General features: G+C 45.6%; 2 protein-coding genes across 5 annotated transcripts in view; one reads left to right on the top strand and one right to left on the bottom strand.

The window, feature by feature from the left end:
- Window positions 1–17,262, bottom strand: part of LOC132348556 (BOS complex subunit NOMO1) — a 53,162-nt gene extending 35,900 nt beyond the window's left edge. The window contains exons 1-9 of the mRNA XM_059896157.1: window positions 16,979–17,262; window positions 13,807–13,896; window positions 12,240–12,285; window positions 8,941–9,041; window positions 8,137–8,243; window positions 6,147–6,219; window positions 4,131–4,283; window positions 2,830–2,967; window positions 2,410–2,499 (exon numbers count right to left, since the gene is read on the bottom strand). Of these exons, the coding sequence (XP_059752140.1) occupies window positions 2,410–2,499; window positions 2,830–2,967; window positions 4,131–4,283; window positions 6,147–6,219; window positions 8,137–8,243; window positions 8,941–9,041; window positions 12,240–12,285; window positions 13,807–13,896; window positions 16,979–17,143 (963 nt within the window). The 5' untranslated portion in view covers window positions 17,144–17,262. The remainder of the gene's footprint in view (window positions 1–2,409; window positions 2,500–2,829; window positions 2,968–4,130; window positions 4,284–6,146; window positions 6,220–8,136; window positions 8,244–8,940; window positions 9,042–12,239; window positions 12,286–13,806; window positions 13,897–16,978) is intronic.
- A 2,691-nt stretch (window positions 17,263–19,953) lies between these two features.
- ABCC6 (ATP binding cassette subfamily C member 6) overlaps window positions 19,954–24,212 on the top strand; it is a 61,485-nt gene continuing 57,226 nt past the window's right edge. For 2 of the 4 annotated variants that reach the window (XM_059896080.1, XM_059896078.1), the window contains exons 1-4: window positions 19,954–20,059; window positions 20,931–21,113; window positions 22,534–22,659; window positions 22,813–22,941. In XM_059896080.1, the coding sequence (XP_059752063.1) occupies window positions 20,024–20,059; window positions 20,931–21,113; window positions 22,534–22,659; window positions 22,813–22,941 (474 nt within the window). In that variant the 5' untranslated portion in view covers window positions 19,954–20,023. The remainder of the gene's footprint in view (window positions 20,060–20,930; window positions 21,114–22,533; window positions 22,660–22,812; window positions 22,942–24,212) is intronic. The other 2 variants (XM_059896081.1, XM_059896079.1) reach the window with 2 other exon arrangements.

The following is a 24,212-nucleotide window of genomic DNA, read 5'->3' as shown; positions in this document are numbered from 1 at the left end:
CTTTCCCACATCTTGTCTTCCGCTTGGTTTATGTGTCTGGGCCCTCCTCACTTGTGAGGGCCAGGGCTTGGCTCTCTGCACTCAGCTGGGCTCCAGCCACCCTGAGCTTGGGTTCCTGCATGCTTTCCCCACGAGGGGCTTTCACACCAGCTGCTCCCTCAGCCTGGATCTCCTCCCACACCTGCAGAGGATGGGGGAGAGGCCGCCCCTTCTCGTCCTTCAGGTTTAGCTCAAACTGTCACCACCTCTGAGATGCTCTCACTACCCTCTCTCGGGAGCCCCTGCCTCATGCCCCAGCCAGTTGCTGTCCATCACACTAACCTACTCTCTAGGCTTCAGCAAAAACCTCCCCAGTATCTGGTATGTCCTTGTTTGATTTCTTCTAGTTTGTCTACCTCCCACTAGAAAGTGAGCTTCATGAAGATAGGGACCTTTTCTGTCTTAGTCACCTGGTACACAGTAGGCACTCAATAAATGACTCCTGAATGAATGCATATATGCAACAGCATTTGCACTCTAAAAAAATAAAATGGCTTCCTCTTTAGTCAGGTAGCTCTTCTTGATCCTTCTAAAAAGACGTGGTTAACCCACTTATTAAATTATATATTCACTCAACAATCACTTTTATTAGGCACCTACCACGTACCTGGCACTAAATCATGTGTTAGGAATACAGTAAAGAATAAGACTCAGGCTTCCCTGGTGGCGCAGTGGTTGAGAATCCGCCTGCCAATGCAGGGGACACGGGTTTGCGCCCTGGTCTGGGAAGATCCCACGTGCCGCAGAGCAGCTGGGCCCGTGAGCCACAACTACTGAGCCTGCGCGTCTGGAGCCTGTGCTCCGCAACGGGAGAGGCCGAGACAGTGAAAGGCCCGCGCACCGCGATGAAGAGTGGCCCCCGCTCGCCACAACTGGAGAAAGCCCTCGCACAGAAACGAAGACCCAACACAGCCAAGGAAAAATAAATAAATAAATAAATAAATAAAGAATAAGACTCAACGGTCCCGACCTCATACAGCTTACAAGCCACTCCCTGAAATTCCATTCATGTCTGTTTAAAACCTTGCATTTGGTTGTGATCTGGGAAATGTCTTTCCCCACTCGCCTGCCCCCATCCTTCTGTGCAAGTCCCTTGAAGCACTAAGGACTTGACCTTCACCCTTCCATCCCCACTCCAGGGCACAGTGCTACAGTCAAATGCTTTACTGAATCTTAAAAGGCAGAGTCAGAACCCCACTGAGAATGTGACCTAAAAGCTAGCTCCCACCAGTTTAAGCTACTTTAACGCAGTACTTTCTAATGTAACATTAAAAGAAAACGATTAAATTTAATTTTTTCAATAACTGTAACACTGGGTGGTCCACTTATGAAAGACTGCTGTTTTCTTTGGGGATTTGCTCTATCTAGAAAATTTTCTACAGTAAACATTTTCTACGTCTGTAATTAAAGATAGAACTGTGATGAAAAACACACTTACCGTCTATTTTAGGGCCTGTATCACCCCATCCATCACCCCACCTGTCATTCCACTGTGGTCCAAGCTCTGTCAGCTCTCACTTACTCAACCGGTCCCTCACTTCCACCTTGCCCCCTGCAGACTCTTCTCAACATGGCAGCTGGAGGGGACACACCTCTTCTTCTGTTTAGAACCTTTCAGTGGTGCCAACTGTCACCCAGAATGGCCCACCAGGACCTGCACAACTTACCCCACCATCTCTCTGACGCTCTCTCCTCTTCCTCCCTTCTTCACTCGTTCCATTCCAGCCACCCTGGCCTTTCTGGGGTTCCCTAAACCTTCTGGCCACACTCCTGCCTCAGGACCTTTGCACCATTCCCTGTCTTAAACACTCTTCCCACAGATGTAAGTACACTTCGTTGCCTCTTCCCCTTCAGGTTGTTACTCAGAAGTCACCTTCACCCTAAGGCTTTCCCAAGAACAACCTATGAGACCTCAACCCTATCTTAACCTTGAAACTATATAATCTCCTTTCTTGCTTTATGTTTCTAAAGAACAAAGACTTTCTCATATACTTTCTTATTTACTTATTTGTAAGTATATTGTCTCTTTCTGCCATTAGAACATGAATTCCACAAAAACAGGAACTTTTGCCTCTTTGGATCACTGCTATATGCCCGTCGCTAGAATAGTACCTAAAATATATGTCACTGACACTCGGTAAATATATTTCATTGAATGAAGTAGATGTAAATAGGGCTCTGATTCTCTAAGATAAAGACATTATGTGAGAGAGGTGAAGGATCTAGTGGATTCCAGAATGAAGTGGAAGAGAGTACAACATTCAGTTTTTTCCAACAGTACTTCTAGATAAACTGATTTTTTTTTTTTTTTTTTTAACACGTTTGCAACACCTGTGCCCAGGGATGGGAACTCCAACAGAGAGGCCTTACCTCAATTTTCAGGCTGTCATGTTCCACTGTAAAGTCAAGTCTGGAAGGAGCAACATCAAAGGTAATCCTCTCCCCTCTATAGAATGGAATCTGGAAGGAAAAGTTGGTTAATTACCAAGAGCCAATAACATGATTCAACCATCAATATTAATACTCAATCCAGCAGCCCACAAATAACCAGGGGTTCAAAGCAGGCAAAGAGACACTATTAATCATAACCGTTTCGGATTTAAAAGAGAAAGACTTGCACTATTCCCAGCTGTTACTGAGGGGACAGAGTTACATCTTCAGTAACTGCTAAATAAAATGTTCATTGAACTGCAGGCCAACCATTCAGTCCTTTGATATCCAAATGGCACTGACTCTTCCTGTGATATAAGTGTCCCAAACATAAACAGAACGGAAGTCGGCTTCGCTCACCACAGTATAGCCCCCACTCGGCAACGAATAGAAGGAGAAGGAGCCATCTTCTTTGGAGACCGCGTGGCACAAATACACCAGACTCTCGTCTTGGGGTTGGAACCCGGGCACTGGGGAGATGTTGCAGCCCAGGACATCCTATGCCAGGAGAAAAAAGCCAAAATGACTTCCTTTTCCACTTACAAGTTCTGATTATTATCAAATAGCCACGCTTTAAAAATACTTGTATAGGGCTTCCCTGGTGGCGCAGTGGTTGAGAATCCGCCTGCCAATGCAGGGGACACGGGTTCGAGCCCTGCTCTGGGAAGATCCCACATGCCGCGGAGCAACTAGGCCCGTGAGCCACAACTACTGAGCCTGCGCGTCTGGAGCCTGTGCTCCGCAACAAGAGAGGCCGCGACAGTGAAAGGCCTGCGCACCGCGATGAAGAGTGGCCCCCGCTTGCCGCAACTAGAGAAAGCCCTCGCACAGAAACGAAGACCCAATACAGCAAAAATAAACAAATAAACTTGAAAAAAGGCCACAAGCAAAATTTAAAAAAAAAAAAAAAAATTAAAAAAAAAAAAAATTTAAAAATACTTGTATAAGTCTTATTTCACAAAATATATATTTCTGAAACCTTGGACATAGCAGAGGACATAACAGAATGTAAAATCTTTACATTCAAGTTTGAAAAGTTAAAAATGGTCACCATCCTCCAGGTAAGAAACCGGAGTGGTCCAAGTTCACACAGCTGCTCAGAGGCAGAGCTGGGATTTGTCTGAACTTGGGTCTGTTTGATTTCAAAGCCAGTGCACTTTCCACTGAATTCCACTGCCTCCCAGTGCAGACATTCAATTTCTTGTGAGTCAACAGAGAAACACAAGGTTCTTAAATGCTGAAACTATAAATCAACCTTGATCTGCATTTTATTTTTTATTTAATTTTTTTTTGAAGTATAGTTGGTTTACAATGTTGAGTTAGTTTCTGGTATACAGCAAAGTGATTCAGTTACACATATATATATTCTTTTTCAGATTCTTTTACCATTATAGCTTATTACGAGATATTGAATACAGTGCCCTGTGCTACACAGTAGGACCTTGCTGTTTATCTATTTTATATGTAGTGGTGTGTGTATCTGTTAATCCCAAGCTCCTAATTTATCCCTCCCCACCTCCCGCTTTCCCCTTTGGTAACCATACGTTTGTCTTCTAGTCTGTGAGTGACCTGCATTTTAAACCGTGTATTCTTAGTCTATGATCCCCCGTGCCCCCAGCCCTGCCCACAACCTCTCTTGTTCTTCATTCTTCTTTGCGTACCTCTTTGGTTACTAAAGAAGAGAAGAGAAGAAACTTCACCCCTTTCATGGGTTCCCCGTCACTGCGGACAGAGCCAGACACGTTGTAGCCAGCCACTATGAGGGGGCCCGCGGCATTGGCGTTGGAGGTCGTTACTCGTACAGTGGTGCTTGCCTACAAGAGAAGACGTCAACTTCCAAAAGAATAAACACTCACAAAGCATTTAACAACACGAGGACATGCTGACACTAAAATATTAACTGGGGGGAAGCAACATACAAAACTGCACGTGTAGCACCATAACAACTGTTTTTTAATTCGCAAAATGAAGTGAAGGGAACTGTGGCAAAATGGAGATGATGGTGATTTCGTCTAGATGGTAACAATGTACCTCTTTTACAGTTTTCCACCTTCCAGATTTTCCACTTCCACTCCTTTATGCTCTTCTGTATGTTCCAATTTTTTTTAATGAACATGCTTTATTTTTTTCCATGTTTAACGGTATGTATGTGTGTATTTTTAAACTCTTTGTCAAAGTATAACTCACATGGGGGACACTGCACACAGTCTGAGCGTCCAGCACAGTGACTTTCCCAAACTCACCATGCATCCAACATCCAGACACAGAACAGAACCGGCACCCCAGAAACAGAACAGAACCGGCACCCTAGAAGCCCCCCTCATGCTCCTTTCCAGTCACTACTCCCCCAAAGGGCAACCATTATCCTGACTTTTAACAGCCTGCTTTACTTTAAAACACAATTTTACATGAATAAACTCATATTCCTTTATGTATACAATTAACAAACAATGCAAACCTTAAAATGTATTCTATTTATAATGTGTAAGCTATGGAGTTTTAAGTGAAATATTTTTCAGTGTCGCCCAGAAGAGAAAAATCCTGAAAACAAAGTCATAAACAGAATACAGACATATCTAGGTGTGAAACTATATCATCAATTATAAATGCGTAAAACTTACAAGGTAAAAACTGAAATACTGATGCTTCTTTAGCAAAAAAATGAGACGCAGCCTCAAAACTAATATAAAAACTAACCTGTCAAAATGCTCTTTAAGTCTTAACTTCAATTTGTTTCTTCACAGTTATTACAGAACCTCGCTTAGTATTTTTCTTCCTTTTTTGATCTTTTATTATAAACTATTTCAGTCAAACAAAAAATAGATATAGGGATCTATACCAAAGAACACCTATATAAGTTCCAACCAGCTAAAGAATAAAAGAGAAGAAATACAATTCTAGACCCTTGCAGATGCCCACATCCCCTTCCTCCCTCCCTCTACAAACATCAGTACCATAATGAATATACTGTTTGCCATTCCCATTCACGCCTTTATAATTTTCTACATGTGAATGTATCCATAAGTGGTATTATCATAAGTGTTTTTAATGACTATATAAACGGTATCATATTTCCTTATCCTTCAGCAATTTGCCTTTTCCCTTCAACTTTATGCTTTTAAGCAAGTCATATTGATATGCATAGCTCTGGTTCATTCATTATTACTGACATACAGAATTCTATTGTGTGATGAAACCACAATCCATTCTCCTCTTAATGGACATTTAGGTTGTTTACAGTATTCTGCTACTACAAACAAAGCTGCACTAAACATTCTTATACATTCTCCTTGGGCACACGTACAAGAGTTTCTAAACTGTTAAGTATATTTATAGATTGTTGTTACAGACTAAAAAAAGAACAATAAAATAATCTCATCAGGTCCTTCTGGTGTTGATTTAGCTTAAAATAGCTACTGTTAGTAAGAGACCAGTTTCACAGCAGGGTGACAATGTTGTTACCTAAAACTGAAACCAATATAAGCAACATCTGCTACACGGAGGGAGTTTTCCTGTATAAGTACCACCAAACTAATCAGCAGCACCATTGTTTTTCTCCATCGACTTCTAGAAAGACCATAAAATCATTTCATATCTGGAATTGAAAACCTCTACATTTGTCCCCAAACCAGCACACTGTTGGCACGGCCATCAACATAACTGAAATAAATGCTCACCTCTTTCAATGGCCAGGTTGGATGAGTTGCAAGGATTTCGTAATCTCCAGGAAGAACTTTAAAAAACGCAAACCTAAGAAATACAAAATACCACTTCACTTTCTCCCAACAATCCGAGCACTTCTAATTTTAGGACAACTATTGGAAGCATAAGAAAATAATGTTTGAGTTATCACGAACTTGCCCTTAGCCAGTTAAATGAGCATAAATGAAATTCAATCCTTCGCTGTACAAATCCTCATCAGACAACACTTATTGGGCACTGGCTGTGTGCAAGGAGAGGGGTTCGTGTGCTAATGGGAAGGAAGGCTGATGTTTCCCTTAAACCCAGAAAGTTCTGGCCTAAAAACCAGTCCCTGTGGTTCAGCAAGGATCAGTCACAGAACATTCAAGTGTGTGTTGCCAGAGCGAGAGGCATGAACAGGAGAGAAGAGAAGCATCCAAAGCAGAAGTGGGAAGGGACGAGAGGTGGGTAAAGAACAGAGGACAGACCCGATAGGCTGAGACGGACGCTTACACAAGATGACACTAAGCGTTAGGGGAGGGCAGGTGACAATGAGCTTGACTCCTACCCCAGAGTTTATTAAGACCTGTTATCAGACACAGATAGAAGCCAATCTGGGTTCTTGCACAAAGCAACTGTGATGAAACCAGAAGCTGACAAAGATGATTCTAGCAGCTGTGAACAAACCAAGACCAGAGTGGGATGAGCTGAGATGGAAGCACTACCACCAGGATTCTGACACATTTAGCCCTTTAGATTTGCAAAGCATCGGACCATGAAAGGGCTAATTCCAGCGACAGGAACTCCAAAAATTTCATGCAGTTTCTTCTTCTGTGGTGGTATTTTACTACATCCAATGTTGCCTGTAATAACTGGATAGAGCTTGGAAATCACTTTGCTACAAAAGAGTTGACACTGCCACTGGATTTTGGTCTGGGTAAGATTCAGCCTCTACTTCACGTTCATAGCATCCCAGTTCTGCACGTTACTGTCAGTTTAGTTAGTGCGCAGGAAAGAGATTTGGAAAGTGAATCGCAAAGTTCAAGTCACTTTTCCCAGCACGGTCAGCAGCAAATTACTGAAACTAGAGAAAATGAAAGTCCCACATTCAACCCCCTCCTCTGATCCCCTACAGATCAGGGGAGGGGGTTGGAGAGGCATCAGTAAGTATTTTTCAAAACTGACATATAATTTCAACAATCATCATTTAAAAATTGGATGATGTCCTGACAGACACATTACAAACTTCTATTTTGCAGTTTAGTCAGATTTGTGTATTGAAGTAGTCAGTGGTGATTTGCGTGCTTTCAACATTACCAGGTGGAACTATTCTGATATTAATCTTGGCACATCTATTAACATTTACAACTCAACGATATAAATCCATTACATAAATGCTTTAAATTTGACTCAGCAAGGTTAATTAAATAGTCATTAGTTCCAACTACAAATGATTGTGATGTAATCGTGATAAAATGATTTTTAAAAATCGTAATTGAGCTAAGTTATTAAGCACCTATTCTATGCCAGACAGTTTGAAACGATAATATCGTAATTTAATCTTCTCAATAACCTTAAGAGGTAGGTTCCATGATTATCCTCATTTATAAATGAGGAAACCAAGGCACAGAGGCGTTAAGTAACTTGCTCTGGGGCAGACAGCTAGCAAATGGGGGAACCAGGATTCAAACCCAGGCTGTCGGGCTCCAGAGCCAGTCCCAACCATTAAATGAAGGCCTACCATGTGCCAGGCCCTGCAGCAGGTGCTTTATTTATCTCATATTTAATCATTGCATCAACGCTAGATGTAATGGGTCAAATGACTTCCATTTTACAGATGAGGAACTTGAGACCCTGAGGGGCAGGAACCTGTCTGAAGTTAAGAGGCCAAAACAGGATTTGAACCCAGGTCTCCCTAAATCCAAAGCTCCCCCCAATCAGGGCCCGGCTCTAGCCTCGGGGCAGGGCGTAACATGCATGACTCACTTTCCGCCAGGCTGTGTGACTGTGGACTGGATCTTTGCTTCTGTGCCTGTGTTTCTCAGAGACACCTGAACTCCTGCGGGCCCCAGGGGCTGCCCTTTGCTGAGAACCTGCCGTGGAGAAGGAGGAGTTAGGAGCCGCCCGGCAGCAACGTTCTCCTCCCAGCCGCACTGTCCATCCTGCTCCTGCTCCCCAAACGAAGCCCATGACCTTCTCTGGGTCAAGTTTCCTTGGAAAAGATGGTAGAGATTGTGGATACCCTTCCCAGGGAGGCTTGGGGACAGGGAGAGGGAACAGCAACAGTAAAATGACACTTTGTTTCATTGACTCTAAGACACCTTCAATTAAAGATGCACAATTATTTTACAAACCACTGCGAAAGAATAAATACCCAGGGTCCCCATCTCTAACAAGAAACCCACACAAAAAGCCGGGACCAAAGGCCCTCACTCTCAGGGTCAAGGGAAAGGAGAATAAACCCACCATGAAGAAAAGGAAGGCAATAAATATGCACATCTCAACCACGGTGCTGGGTGCAGGGAGGGGGAACTCTCCCCTGAGAACCTGTCCCTCTAAAAAGCCATCCTGGCATCTATACTTGGACAGGGGAGTGACCAGCAACCTAGACCCGGCCCCTAAAAACACCCGCTACGTTTCACATGCAATTTCATTGAGCTCCCAGGCCCTCTTGAAGCTTATCTGTGGGTCCCTTGTGGGCTCAAAGCCCCCAGTTTAAAAACCTCTTGCTTTTTTAAAGGTAAGAGAAGACCAGTATGTACCACAGAGCAAACGTGACAAATGTCAAACCTTTCCATTCACGGAGAAGCCCGTGAACACGAAGTTGACGTCCCCGCCCTTCGTGCAGATGTCGCTCACACCATCCACGTAGAGCTCCACGGTGGTTGGCTCTGCCCAATGACAGGGGGAGGGGGGAACAGGGTACAGGACACAAGAGCAAGCTGAGTTCTGGGACAGGATGAAACTGTCTGTGTAAAACACATTGAACTGCTTAACTTTCACTATATTCACTTTTGAGCCACTCACATGGCTTGAAATCCGAAGGCACAAGGAGGTACACAGGGAAAAGTCTCCTTCCCACCCCTACATCCTGACACCCACTTCCCCACCCCAAAGGGGACCAGAGTTTAGAGTATAATATACTTTTTTTTTTTTTTTTTAATTTTTATTATTTATTTATTATGTTTATTTCTGGCTGTGTTGGGTCTTCGTTTCTGTGTGAGGGCTTCCTCCAGTTGCGGCGAGTGGGGGCCACTCTTCATCGCGGTGCGCGGGCCTGTCACTATCGCGGCCTCTCTTGTTGCGGAGCAGAGGCTCCAGACGCTCAGGCTCAGTAGTTGTGGCTCACGGGCCCAGTTGCTCCGCGGCATGTGGGATCTTCCCAGACCAGGGCTCGAACCCGTGTCCCCTGCATTGGCAGGCAGATTCTCAACCACTGTGCCACCAGGGAAGCCCTATAATATACTTTTGTAACAGTCTTGCAGCTGAGCTGTATCTCAGAGTCCCATGGAAAATCCAGTGAGTGCCAAAGTTTTATTACTGAACGCCCACCACAGACCAGGCACTGAGCTAAGTACACTTAATCCTGACAACTATCTTAGAGGTAGGTAGTAACATCTGCAGCCGATTGAGGGGTAAAGTGGGGCACAGGAAGGTTAAAGAATCTCCTAAAATCACAGAGCTTGTGAGGGACAGAGCCCAAATTCAACCCAAAAGTCTGGCTCCACATCTGTCTCCTGACCAAGTACAGGAGTTCGGCCACATTATACCAGGACTATAAGCTCCAATGTCCATAGTAACACGGTGGATTAGAAGTCAGCAGACTGGCCAAGTGTGGACTGCAGCAAATGGAAAAAGGGGGACAGCTTCTACCAACTACTGCCACGTGACCCAGTGCTGCCCAAGTTTCCACCTTCTCAAGAACAACTGGAAATCTGGATTTTATGTGCCGTGTCCTGATTTTTCAATATTAGCAACTAAGTCAAATTTTTAAAAAAGCTGAAGAGTTCATCATAATAGGGGTTAAAGTTGAGTTTTTAAAAGGTTCGGAAGACCGTGAAGTGAGAAGCAGAGGAAAAAATGGACCAGTCAAGAGAATTTCTGGTAAAATGAAGAATGACGCACATACACAGGGGAAAGCACCAGTGAAAAACGGACAAAACCTTGAACAGGCAGCTCACAAAAAGAGGATATCCAACTGGCCAGGAAACATATGAAAAAGTGCTCAATCTCATGGACCATCAGGAAATGCAAATCGAAAGCACAATGAGAGGCCACCACTCCACCACCAGGACGGCTAAGATGAAAGAGTCTGACAGCCAGTGCTGGTGAGGATGTGGAGGTCTGAACTCTTACACACGGCTGGTAGAGCAAAGTTTTGTGACATCTACCTTGGCTGTCCAGCAATCTCTACTAGGGCTGAACATGTAAAAAGTCTATCGCCCAGCAATTCCACCCTGTTATATACTCAACAGAAATGTAGACATGTGTGCACCACAAGATATGTACAAGGATTTCGCAGGAGCACTGCTCCTAGTGGCCAAAACTGGGGCGCAACCCAAAGGTCCACCAACAGTAGAGGGGGTAAATCACTTGATATTCACACAGCAGTAGAAGGAACTAATATACTAACACATAATAACACATAATAAGGATGAATTCTGTGAAAATTGTCAAGAGAGAGAAACCAGGCACAAAAACGTACCCTGTGTGTTTCTATTTACATGAAGTTCAAAACAGACAAAATAATCTATAATTTTAGGTCGGGCGGTGCAATTAGCAAGTGCCTGGGATGGGGCACTTCTGGGTGCTGGTCAGGTTCTGTCTTGTCATCTAGGTGGTGGTTACGTGAGTGTGTTCATTTTGTGAAAATTCATCGCCTGATATCCCTGTGATGAGTACAATTTTCGGAAAGTATGCTATAATTTAATTTAAAAGCTTATTAAAAGAAAAAGAACTGACACGAAGGGAGGGGACTCAAACAAAACACTCCTGCAAGCCACTGATCTGTGACCTCGCTGGCCGATTTGTCGTCTCTCTGGCCGTGGGTTGGCTTTGACTCCCCTCCGCTTTTCTGGAGCGCACCAGCCAGGCACCCCCGGCCGTGAATTGAGAAAGAGCTTGTCGCCCAGATGCGAGTTGGCTGTCGCTGCCGCTGTGACAGCAGGGACTCAGTTCTTCCCCCTCTAACTCACAGGCAGGCCTGGTAGGAACAACTGGGCCCTCCTCGTCTCCCCCCAAGCTACGGAACTGGGGTCACACACCCTCTACCGAACGTCAAGGCTCGGCTCTCCAAAAACACCAGCCACGTCGCAGCAGAACCCCTTCTTCTGATCCAGCCCACTCCCGCTCCTCCGACTTTGCTAAAAGACAGTCACCTCAGGAAAAAGTCTGGAGCTTTTGCTTGTACGTGTGCGGAAAGACTGCTTTTAAGTGTTTACTAATTAATTGCCAATTATGTGCCAGCAATTCTGAACACATAAATACACTGGTCCATTAACCCTCCAGTAGCCTGTGAGGCAGGTACTACTACTCTCCTGACCCCTAGTGAGAAGACGGACGCTGACCCAGCGGAAGTAACTCGTCCAAGGTCGTCACAGAGCTGGTAAGGCCCAAGGTTGTCAGATCTTCTGATCTCTTAAGAGAAGTAAATCTGGATTTTTATGTCAAGTCTCACAATGTTTAATGTTGCCATTAATTCTCTGAAAAAATTTTTTTAAAAACACTGAGGGGGCTAAGAAAGAAGCCATCCTGGAAGAGGAACAACGCCCCACTCCTGACCTCTATATTCATCGAGTTCTACTGGCACTTAATGAACGAAGCTGCTAATGTGGAGTTTTCTGAGAGGTACAAGAAAAGATGCCTACTTTAAGAAACATGACAGAAAATCTTAAGGTAGATCTAAAGTAAATCCAATCTACTCTAAAGTAATAGGGGCGAGGCGGTTAAAAAAAGAACAAAAAAACCCTCTTCCACACTAGAAAGGAATCCTTAATATTTTAACAATCTATGCACTCTGTCAATTTAAATTAATATTCAGCATATAACCTAATCCTTTACAGAGTATACCTGGTTATTTGTTAACTTACCAAAACTCCACCCTAGAGGAGGCTCAATCTTCAGAATGAAATCTCCCTACAAGGAGAAAAAAAAATCACTGCAAAGGACTAAGAACTGATGACTATTCAACTAGTTTAATTTAGTTTAGTGCTAGCCTATTATCTAGAATTTTCACACCTGAAATGGAATTCCAAGCATAAACTTTGTACTTGTAAATGGTAGTGAGCTCTTGATTTCCTTCATGTGCTGCAATCTCAACCCCCGAACCTCCCATTTAACCCATCAAAGAGTTACAAAGACTCTGTATTCAGCCGCTCTTGGTTTTTTGATTCCAAACATTCTATTAATCCAGTCTCCTGTTAACCGCTCATATGACTAAGGTTGCCAGGGTCAGCCAGATCTTCAGGAACTAAAGTCATTTCTTAAAACTAGATTTTACATACACCCTTGAGTGAAGGGTTCCTTGAGAATGTTTTAATAGTTTAAAAAAAAAAAAAAAAAAAAAAAACAGATTTCAAGACCCAACTAGTCTACCTCTAGAAATCAATCTTATGGATTGTGCATAAAGATGTAAGTTCAAGAATATTTATTGCTGTGTGGTTAGTAATAATAATTTTAAAAACTGGGAAAAAGCCTCTGTGTCTATAGAGAAATTGGGAATAAATTAGTTTGGCCTGCCTCTGACATGTGTGCTGCCGTTAAAAGGAAGGTCCATACATGCCGATGTCCAAAGTGTGCCAAAACGTCACCACAGGAGAAAAAAATCACATTGCAGAACAATGCCTAGTGTTTGAGTCCATTTGTTTTTTTTTAATCAAAAGCAAAACTACACAGTATATTAACTACTTTTGCAACTTCCTGTGAATCTATATTTCCAAATAAAAAGTTGAAATGTGGGGAGGATGAGGGGTGGGAGAACGGGTATGCATGGATACCCATCTATGTGCACATGTGTTTGTGTATCTGCATGTATGTACATGCATGTATATTCGTGGATATCTGTACAACTCTAAATACAGAGAAAGCCATCTGCTAGGATACACACTGAAACTTTTATCAGAGGTTATCACTACCGAGGGACGGGGGTTTGGGGGATAAAAGATAAAATTTACTTCATATACTTCTAAACACCTTGATATTTTTCCACAAAGCTCATGAATTCACATATTACTTGTATAATTCTTTTTAACGATATTTTAAGCTGCTTGCAAGTAAAGGGTTCTATTAAATCAGGGTTTCTCAGCCTTGGCACTGGTGACATTTGGTCTGTCCCGTACAGCATGGCAGGATGTTTAGCTCCATTCCTGGCCTCCACTGACGAGATAACTGCACCACTCTCCCTCCCTCACAGTTGTAACAACCAAAAATGTCTCCAGACGTTGCCAAATGTCCCTGGAGACATTGAGAATCACTGCATTCAATCAAACCAGTTCATAAGCTTGGCCAGAATTTGGCCAGAATTACCATACTCCACTTACAACTTACAAAACATGAGTATTTGCACATGTGGGAAAGCCACTCTCCCAGTTAGCGCAGCCCTGTGGGTCACACTGACAACTTCCCATCGTAAAAGACTAAAGTACTCTCCCCTCTTACCTTATCATACAAGGGGATCATAAAGTAACCATTGTTAGGGGCACAGTCTGTCTGGTATTTCAAAGTCCCATGCTTGGTGTACAACTTTATCTAGAAAGGAAGGAAAGAAAAGAGAAGTCATAATATCACTGTTGAGAATTAGCTACATATAATGCACCTGAATGCATTCAGTCAAAATGCATTTGCTGAGGACCTACCATATGAAGTTACTAACACTGGGCATTAGGACAGAGGGAAATAAGACAAGTATCCCCAAAATAATGTGATTTGATATTTTTCAGGTTAGAAACTACCTCCCAAAGTCATATTTTTTCAATGCTTTTCAGTTTATTTTAGTGTCTGTCTCTACGTTGTTTCTGGGTCTAAAACAAATTTTCAAATTTTGCTGTTAGTAAGGGGCTTGTTAAAATGCAATTCCTGGGGCAGGTTGGATTGGAAGTTTGGGACTAGCAGATGCAAGCTATTATATATAGAATGGATAAACAACAGGTCCTACTGTATAGCACAGGGATCTATTTTCAATATCCTGTAATAAACCTTAATGGAAAAGAATATGAAAAAGAATATATATATATATGTATAATTGAATCACTTTGCTGTACACCAGGAACTAAACACAACACTGTAAATCAACTATACTTCAATTTTTTGTAAAGTACCTTAAAAAAAAATGCAATTTCTGAGCCCCACGTCTGTTTCTAAAATAGAAGGTCTGAGGTGAGGGCCAGGGATCTGTATTATTTACCCCAAAGAGTCCCAATGCTTGGAGTAACATCCATCTAGAAACTTTTAATGTTAATAATCTGTAACTATGATAACAGAATTGGGTCACACCAGCTAAGAAGATGTATAAAGCAGCAGACTCAGAACGCGCACACTTAGGAAAGGAACACAGTGAAATTACGTACAGACTGCAGGCTCCCCGTGGGCAGTGACCACGGCTTACATTCCATGGCGCCTGGGTCAGTGTCTTATTTAGTGTAAGTACTCAATAAATACTCAAACTTGTTCACGGGCCATAAAGAAATTCAGATGCATGCACTTAAAGCAGGGACTGAAAATCCGGCTGTCCAGAGGGGCCATGGAAGTCCTATCAAGGGGTATTCACCTAAAGACAGACAGATCACTACTTAACCCAAGCCAAGTTTTGCGGCCCAAAGATCAGCTGGTTTCCCAGAGAAATCAGGAATGCAGTTTTTAATGTGAAATCTCCTGATTGTTAAAAAGAATTAGCAACCAATATAGTTTTTCTTTTTTAGGGATTTCTGTCTGCTCTGTTCACTGAACTGAATATCCCCACCAGACACAAGGCTTCTGCACATGCCGGGGCTCACTCAACAGTTACTGACTGAATGAATATGATGGAAAAACACCCAGAAGGGAAGAGAGCTGGAGAAGAGAGAAGGTAGTTTTACTGGGACACAGAAAACACAATCAAGAAATGACTGTGAAATATCTTATTTACATTTCTTTCGTAAAGCACAGGTCAGGGCACAGAATGGCAATATACATTACACATATGAAACACCTCATTTCACAATCAGAAATTAAGAAAGAATGAGTGTCTCAGACCCCCTGGACAGGCAGCCCTGGGGCTCAGGGAACACATTTCATACTAGGTCACAAAACCCGCCCTCTGCTCTCAAGGTCACTATTAGTGTTTGGGGTGGGAGTGCCCCTTACTGCCTTCACTTTCCTCCTGGAGCCCCAGGAAACTACAAGTTGCAAAGCCTTTCCAGGCAGCTTCTGGAATGTCCTGTGCCCACAACCCGAGGGGTGGCATGGGCACCCAGAGATCCTAGGAGCCCTGCCACTGTCAGTGGGTAGATTCATTAAACGCCTGACTTTTTAAGATCAATCGTCTTGAAGGTGACGATTGATTAACTTCTTTAGAAAATACATGATGCTGGGTTCTGCTGCCTCTCACCCAACACCATCTTACAGGAATAAAAATTGGGACTTGGAGCAAGGCCAGGTCAAAGAGCTAGTGGGATGTGAATCTACTTCCTCCCCCTCCCCCAGTCCTCAGTAACCTACTTTGTAGAACACACTGGTCCAACCCTTCACCGCAGCCCTCCAGCTACCAGCACAGAAGCAGCTCAATGCGCTTTCAGACAGACAGCCTTTGGGGTCTTAGTCCCCACTCCCTTCTCTTTTTCAGCCACTTCCTTTTTTCTCTCTCAAATTCCCTTTTCTGCCCCATCATCAGTACCCTCCTGAAACAGAAGCCAACCCTCCCTCGGGTCCCTTCCCATCTGTCCTGTAAGTGACTTTCTATCCCTACCTCCATCTATCTCCCTTCTTCACAAGCTTTCTGGGTCATAATTCCACTAGGCTAATAATCATCTAACTGAACAGGGCTTTGCAACTTAATAAAAAGACTTCTGCACAAATCTCTAGTGTAATTCCAATAACTACCCAGTACGGGCAGCTGACAACTCTCCATTTTCAGAGGAAAAGGGGTCCCATGGGGGAAACAAGGGAAATTAAAAATACAGTTTCCCAGCTCCAGAGATGCCAAGAGAGATCTACTGGGTCAGGATCTCTGGGATGGGAATCCATGCTCTTTAAAAGCTCCCCAGGGGGGCTGGAGGAGCAGTGGATTAGAACTTTGTGGGGACTCTCTGTTGTGTGGGTAAGACTTGCTGTCTCTAGGTTCTGGAATATAGGTTTCAGAAATCTGAGTTTCAGGAGGTCTGGGTTCCTGGGGGTTTGAGCATCTGGGGTTATCAGACCTAAGGGGTCTGGGTCCTGCTGAGACTGGGTTTTAAGAGATCTGGGGCCTGGATTCTGGGGATCTGCAGTTTAGGTTTTGAAGAATCTGGGGTCTTGATTTGCAGGATCCTTAGTTTTGCGTGACCTAATAAAAGTTTTAGACCACCATCATCGTCACCAAAAATGTCCCTCACACCCATGTGCACATACCTTCGGGGTCCCGCCCCCGGCCCCACTCCGTAGCTGACCCCAAGATAAGAACCCCCACTCCAGCGCGACTGGGGAGGAGATAGTGGAAACCCGCGGAGAGCGGCGCCTTTAAAAAGGAAAGGACTCGCAGAGTGGGGGGCTGGTGGCAACTGCCTGGTGTCAGAGGCGAGGCCACCGCGGCTCAGAGAGGTTGAGCGATTGGCCCGGGGTCACACAGCGAGCTCCGGGCCGCGGGGCGGGCGCTCACCTCGATGAGCGAGTAGTTGATCTCCACGTCCGACTTGACGAAGCCCCCGCAGCCCACCACGATGTCCTCGGAGCCGCGCGCCGGCCCCACGCCGCTCAGCAGCAGCACCACGGTGGCGACCACCACCACCGACCCCGGCGGCCCCACGCCCCGGCGCTCCCGCATGGCCCTGCCTCTGCTGCCAGACCCTCTGCTGCCAGACCCTCTGCAGGCCTCCAGGTCCCGCCCCTCAAACCGCACGCGGCCCGCGGCTTCCTCCTCGGCGGGCGGCTGACAGCCCAGTCCCCGCCCCGGCCCGGCCGCGCGTGCGCGATCCGGCCCCACGCCCACGCCCCCAGGCAAAAGATTTATGGCGCATGCTCAGCAACAAAACGAGACCATTTGTGCCCTCTGGAGGCCTGGAGGACTCCTCGCACCGTCTGGCAGGTGCAGTTGCAAACTGTGTGTGTACAGTCGTAAACTACAAAGCTAAACTCTACTTTGGAATTCAGTAGCACTGAAATTGGAAAGGACGAGAGACTGTTGATCGAAGTATCCAACAACTTTCCCGAATCTTTTTGACTGTAAATTTCACAAGTATAATCTCAAACCCCTTTTAGGGATTTGTGTCAACTGGTGTATTTTTCCGTGATAAGTGATGAATTAGTTTTTTTTTTTTAAAGAAAAACATGTCATTTAAGTTCAGCATAATATTTAAAAGGTATTTAAATTTTATTTAATCCCAGCTCCAATAACATTTGTATAGAAACAAACTTTGAGGGTTTTCCCCCAGTAAGCAAGAGATGCATGCAGTTTGATTTACTTTGAACTAGCTCTGTGAGACAATGCATGATTTATCTGCAAATAAGTTCAAAAATCAGCACGTTATATTTTGTCCTAAGACTGAGTGTATAACATAGTGTAGATGAACTACAAGTCACCACATCAACATAGACAAAAATTGCTTTTCTGACCTGATATTTGAAAGTCTTCCATTTTACCCCTGAAAACATCAAGTGCTTTATTTGGATAGTTTTTAATACTTTGTTTCTAAATGATGAGGTAAAAGAGAAGATTTCCCACTGAAATTTGCCATTGTGGCTAAAACTCAAGCAATATAATACAATTATGAATCACAGTGATTTTAAACTACACAGTGGTCAAAACCTTCACAGTGGCTACAATGCAACGATACACCCACTGAGGATTTCAATCATGAGCGCATCAGATTTCTGCTTCTCACTCTGCATTCTCACTCCAAATACAGTGAGATTCTCAACTGTTCAATTATAAAGAGAAACTATTTAAATAATGGTTTTATTTTCTGAGGTTCATTATTTATCATTACAATTGAAACAGATGCCCTTTACTCTCCCTAACATAAATCCCTGGTTTGTCTTAGCAAATCACCAGGGGGGGTGAAAGCCATCGATTAGGAAATGCTGGCCTATGGAATCCTCTTATCTTACAGAATGGTAAACCGAGGCCCAGAGAGGGAAAGGGACTTATCTAGGGCTCCGCACACAGCCATGTGTTGTTCAGAGAGCTGGAAAGTAGGCTTTGGGATGCCCGAGTTCTGTTCTTGGCTCACCTGCTGATTTCCTCTGTGTTCTTCCTGCCTTCCTAACCATTCTCCCTCAAACTTTCACCATTCCCCTCAAATTCATCTTCAGGTATATAAAGAAATAAAGCACTAGGACTGTGGCAATGCCAGCTGGAGCGGGGGTTTCAGGGAGAGGGGGCTCAAGCCTCCCCATAATTTCCATCAGCCGCCACCAAAACCACCTCAAATAAACAGACGCGATCTGAATGTAAACAGCAGACCATCCACACTCAGCCTCAAGACAGATCCCTGAGTTTCTGTGTCGCTGCTCTTCCAGAACTCCCAGGCAGGAGGACAGCTGAAGGCATACTGCCTAGGTCCCAGACCAGGGTTGGAGAAACTCAGAAAAGAAAAGGGGAAAAGGCCAGGGAACCCATGCTGTGGAAGCCCTGCCGGAGGCGGGAAGAAGGACAAGAAGTAACAGGGCAGCATGGAGAGTGCAAAGGATTTGAATTCTTCACTCAAACTGAGCACCTGTGCTTGTCGGTCTGAAAAAGCTGAGTCTTTCCTTCCTATCTTGAAAGGAATACATGCTCATTGCAGAAGGAAAGAAAATAGAAAAGGGAAAGCAAGGAAAAAGAAAAATTAGGATCCCCATGACCACCGCTTTAGAGCATTTCCATCTTTTTATCTATGCATATATGTTACATAGAGTCATCTCCCAAAAGAACTCGTGGCTGGGGACACACCTTGCTTTAAGACCCAGAAGAAGAAGGTAAATGACTTGACTTCCTTCCCCACTTTCCCCAACTTAAGCACATACTTTTTTCCTTTGGAAACATATCACAGGCTATTTTGTATTATAATCTCTTTTTTCCACTTAGCATTTAGCAACCATATTTCCGTATTAAATATATTTCTGCAGTGGCGCTTTGAACCACGGCTTAGTAACCTAGGGATGAAATAATACTACTAATGCTAATAAGAGCTAACTCCGCTTGCGCGTTTACTGTGTGCCTGGCACTGTGCTAGACACTTTGTTGGTCATCTTAAAATCTTCCTCCCACTCTAGAGGCAGACAATGTCCATCCCACAGGTGAGGAGACTGCGGCTCTTACTAACCAGGCGGTGCCCCCATCCCCCATGCCGGTTGTTGGACATGTGCACACCTGTTGGGTTCACTTATCAGGATAAATTCCTGGAATTGTTGGTCCACAATATTCGGGAAGCTTGCGATGACATTTGTTCCAGGGGGAAGGGGGGTTATATGGGGATGCCGCTGCACTTTCTGGGGCTCCGGGATCCCCTCCCTCGCTGCCTGTTGGGGCCTCCCTTAGCGCCCCTCCACCTCGCCTCCTTTCACCCCTTCGCGCCCCACCCCCGCCGCGCGGCCGGACCTTGCCCGGGGCCTCGCAATCCCGGCGCTCGAATCCCCGCCCCTTGCACGGCGGAGCGCGGCCAAGGAAGCTGTCCAGGGACCCACCGACAGTCTGACAGACTGACTGACGGACGCACGGCGCCCGATGGCCGCGCCTGGCGAGCCCTGCGCGGGCCCGGAGGTGAGTGTCTCCATCCCGCCCCTCTCTCCTTTTCGGGCTTGAGAAATCTCTTGGGCAGGGGAGGGGAGAGACCTCCAAACTCCTGGCCGGGAGGGGAGGAGACCTGCCAGCCTAACCGCAGGGCGGGGCGACCCCCTTAACCAAGCTGGTCCCCCAAAGAACCCAGCCATGTTAAAGGGGCCTACTAGACCCGCCCCACCCCTCTCTGGTTCCTGTCTCATCAAAGGGTTCTAGTGGGAGGGTGACAGTGATGCAGTAGGGGGAGAATTAAAGCAGCCGTGTCTTCTAAACTCACATTCACACTTCTCAGATAAGGAAAGGCCAGCAGAAGGTCTGAGATAAGAATTACAGATGGCCACCTCCAGTAGAACAAGCTTCGGGGTCAGACAGGCCGGCATGGACTCAGCTCTGCCATTTCCTATTTGTGTGGGCCTGAAGGAGTCTGTTCCCCCACCCCCAACCCCGTGCCTCAGTTTCTGGTCTATGAAATGGGGACAGTAATACCTACCTCCTATAGTGGTTATAAGTATGTGCCCAACACTCATCAGAGAGCCCAGGTCTCCTAGATTCTAGGACCGGACTGCCTTGGTTCAGATCCCAGCACCACCACTGTCCAACTGGGTGACATCAGCCAACTCACTCAACCTCTCTGGGCCTCAGCTGCCTCATCTGCAAAATCAGTATGACTGCATCTACTTCATAAGATTGGGGTTAGGGCTAAAGAAGTCGAGAATTATGAAGTACTCTAAAGAGTGCTTAGCACATTTTCATGTAAATGTTAGGGGTCCAAAGAGTTGCCTGGCCCCTTAGGCAGGTGAGTTTGGGACCCCTGCGTTGTACCATCATAAGAGTCACCCTGGTGTTCCCTCAGGTCTGGAACCAGACGGAGCCCCAGCCCACCGCTGCCCGCCTGCTGAGCCTGTGCTTCCTGAAAACGGCAGGGGTCTGGGTGCCCCCCATGTACCTCTGGGTCCTTGGCCCCATCCACCTCCTCTACATCCACCGCCATGACAAGGGCTACCTCCAGATGTCCCGCCTCTTCAAGGCCAAAATGGTAGCCACTGCCCCTGGGAGCCTGTAACCAGACAATGGTAGGGGGTCGGGGGAAACAGGCTGGAACCTGGCAGAGACCCCAAAGTAGACACTTCTTCTATCAAGGAGCACACAGCATGGGGACAAGAAGGGACTGTGTTAATCAAACAGAGCAATACCCCAGAGGCTACAGAGGGAAACTCAGTGTAATAGATTCTCCCAAACAGATCTGGTAATAATAAAAACCATACATCCACAAACACACCTCCGGACACCCACACATCCAGTTTATGGCCATCACAGCCCAGCATTCCCCAAAGTGTGCAGTGTACACTCCTGGGATACACAAGGTGATTCTAGGGCCATGCTAGGATGAACCTTTTAAATGTTTAACAGCTATGCATTGATTTTTGTGTTTCCCCACTGGCGGTACTAAAGAACAGTTCTTAAAATTGTTATGTATTTATTTGACAGTGTTAGAAAAACACTGGCATTGCAAGTGTGAGCTTTTCTGCTCATCCTCCCGTTCTCCAGACTTCTACAAGAATGCCCTCCAAAGTTCATTTATTTCCATACCACCTTGTAAATTTTTGACCTGTTGCCGACCACCTATCCAGGGCTGGCACACTCTTCCTTAAAGGGCCAGATAGTACATGTCTGAGGCTTTGAGGATCATGTGGTCTCTGTCCCTACTACTCAATTCTGCTCTTGCAGCAGGAAAGCAGCCACAGACAACAGTAAACAAATAGATGTGACCGTGTTTCAATAAAAGTTTATTTATAGTCACTACAATTTGCATTTCATATAATTTTCACATGTCATGACATATTAGACTTCTTAAAGTTTTGTTCAATGACTGAAAAATGTCAAAACCATTTTTAGCTCAGAGGTGATACCAAAACAGGCAGGAGGCCAAACTCAGCCTGCAGGTGGTAGTTTGACCCCTGCTTGAGACTAACTGAAATGTTCAATAGTTTCTCCAGTGTGCCCAGGTCTGCCCACTTTCTTGATTTCTCTTGTTCAAAAGAGAGACCAATGCATCTTAGAGCAGGCCTGGAGACATACCAGTCCCAACAGAGAGTTCCTCCTTGATTTAATAGTAGGGAGGGAAAGAGACTTAAAGAGGGTATAACATTTTCACCTAGAGAGTAAATTTCATTTCATGCTGTTCCTTCATCCCTAAAGCATCCTCCCGTGCATTATGGGAGCACCGCTGGCATTTTGGATCCCACCAAGTTGGCTTGGGCCCTTGTGGTGCATTATTTATATGACAGTTACAGGTCAAGATTGAGCTGCATCACCCCTTACAGCTTTTTCTTTCACGTCAGCACTGTTCAATGATCACACTGGTACGTTACAGTGCCCCATCCAGAGCCACTGTCCAATTGGCCGCCATCTTTCTTTCCCCCCCCCCCGAGCCTTATCCAAATTTGTTTCCCCAGGTGCTTGGCTTCACCCTCATAATCCTGTGTACCTCCAGCGTGTCTGTGACTCTTTGGAGAATCCGGCAGGGAACACCCCAGGCCCTAGAGTTCCTCATACACCCCACCGTGTGGCTCACCACAATGGTAAATGACATCCCCAGACCTGCTGGCTTGTTCCTAGCTGCTGCTTTTCCTGCCCTGGTGGAGGGCATGGGGCAGAGCGGGGCTCCTTCCCTACCCTCTCTTCCCCCACCCTTCCCTGCCTCTGTCCACCTCCCACCTGACTCTCTGGTCCAGAGCTTCGCCATGTTCCTGATCCACGCTGAGAGGAAGAAGGGGGTCCAGGCGTCTGGGGTGCTCTTTGGGTACTGGCTGCTCTGCCTTCTCTTCCCAGCCACCAGCACCGCCCAGCAGGCCTCACAAGGGGTAAGTGGGGGCCTGGGCCACCTGGGAACCAGTAGGGCAGTTTCAGGCCTTGGGTCCCATCCTTCCTCCTCGTCTTTCCACCCATGGCTTATTCTCTACACAGAGACACACACACCACAAGTGCTTAAACTCAAGTGACACACAAACACATTTCACATAGAAGTTCCCATCAACCCATACCTTTTTGGCAACACAAATTCCCATTGTCTTACACACTCAAGTCACACACTTCACTTGCACACACTTGTATGAACCCATTCACGTATCACACAACCACAGACTCTGAAACATCACACACAAACACACAGACACACACACTCGCCTGCACACGTCCACTCACAATTGCTGCCACCCAGGTGTGGCTATGCCTTCAAGCTCCTACAGGACTCAGGCACAAATGTCCCACATGCACACACTCACACACACTGCGTAGGCACTGAAACACTGTTGGTTTGAAACCTCAGGGGTTCCCGGGTGAAATTAGAAACCGGCCCCATACACGGAGGGCCAGGAGAGACCAAAGAAAGAGGCAGCCACTGCAGATCAGTAGGTGACGATTTTAACGAGCAAGGGAACTTACCTACGAGGCTTGTCTTGGGCGATGCAAGAGAAGTTGATCTCTGCACCCACCTGCCAGAATCTTAACAGTTTATAGAAGATTTAACAGGGGTCAGTCACATGTACTGTCCAGAGGGTTTAATCAACACATTGCTCTTTCAAGGAAGGCTGCATCCTTGAAGTAGTTCCTAGTGCAGGAACAGTGTGGCCACAATGCACATTTCAAGGACAGGGGAGGGGTGAGGAGCCTCCAATTGCTGGGTCCAGCTCACAGGTCAGCCAGCGGTCACGTCCTCTGGATGGCCTCCTCCAGCACACACCTGCACTCACTCTGACTCCATGTACCTGCACGTTTCCCCTCATCCTCACCTATTCTCACCCTCACCCGTGCTCCCATACATCCATATTTACACACTCATTTTGCACACTCACCCATATTTGTTTCCCTACCTGGGAGGCAGCGTTTCCATGTTAGAGGGCATGAGCTGCACAGAGAAAAATGTATAACCTCAACAAGGGTTTCTCAATCTCAGCACCCTTTACGTAATTCTCTTTGGGGTGGGGGCAGTGGGGGAGGTGTCCTGTGCACTGTGGGATGTTGCACAGCATCCCTGGCTTCCACCCGCTAGATGCCAGTAGTACCACCCCATTACGGTAACCTGTGTCTACAGACAATGGCAGATGTCCCCTGGGGGCAAAATCTCCCCAGTTGA

Source organism: Balaenoptera ricei, chromosome 15 (assembly GCF_028023285.1).
Source record: "Balaenoptera ricei isolate mBalRic1 chromosome 15, mBalRic1.hap2, whole genome shotgun sequence".
Taxonomy (NCBI): Eukaryota; Metazoa; Chordata; class Mammalia; order Artiodactyla; family Balaenopteridae; genus Balaenoptera; species Balaenoptera ricei.
This window is presented reverse-complemented; position numbering and strand designations above follow the sequence as displayed.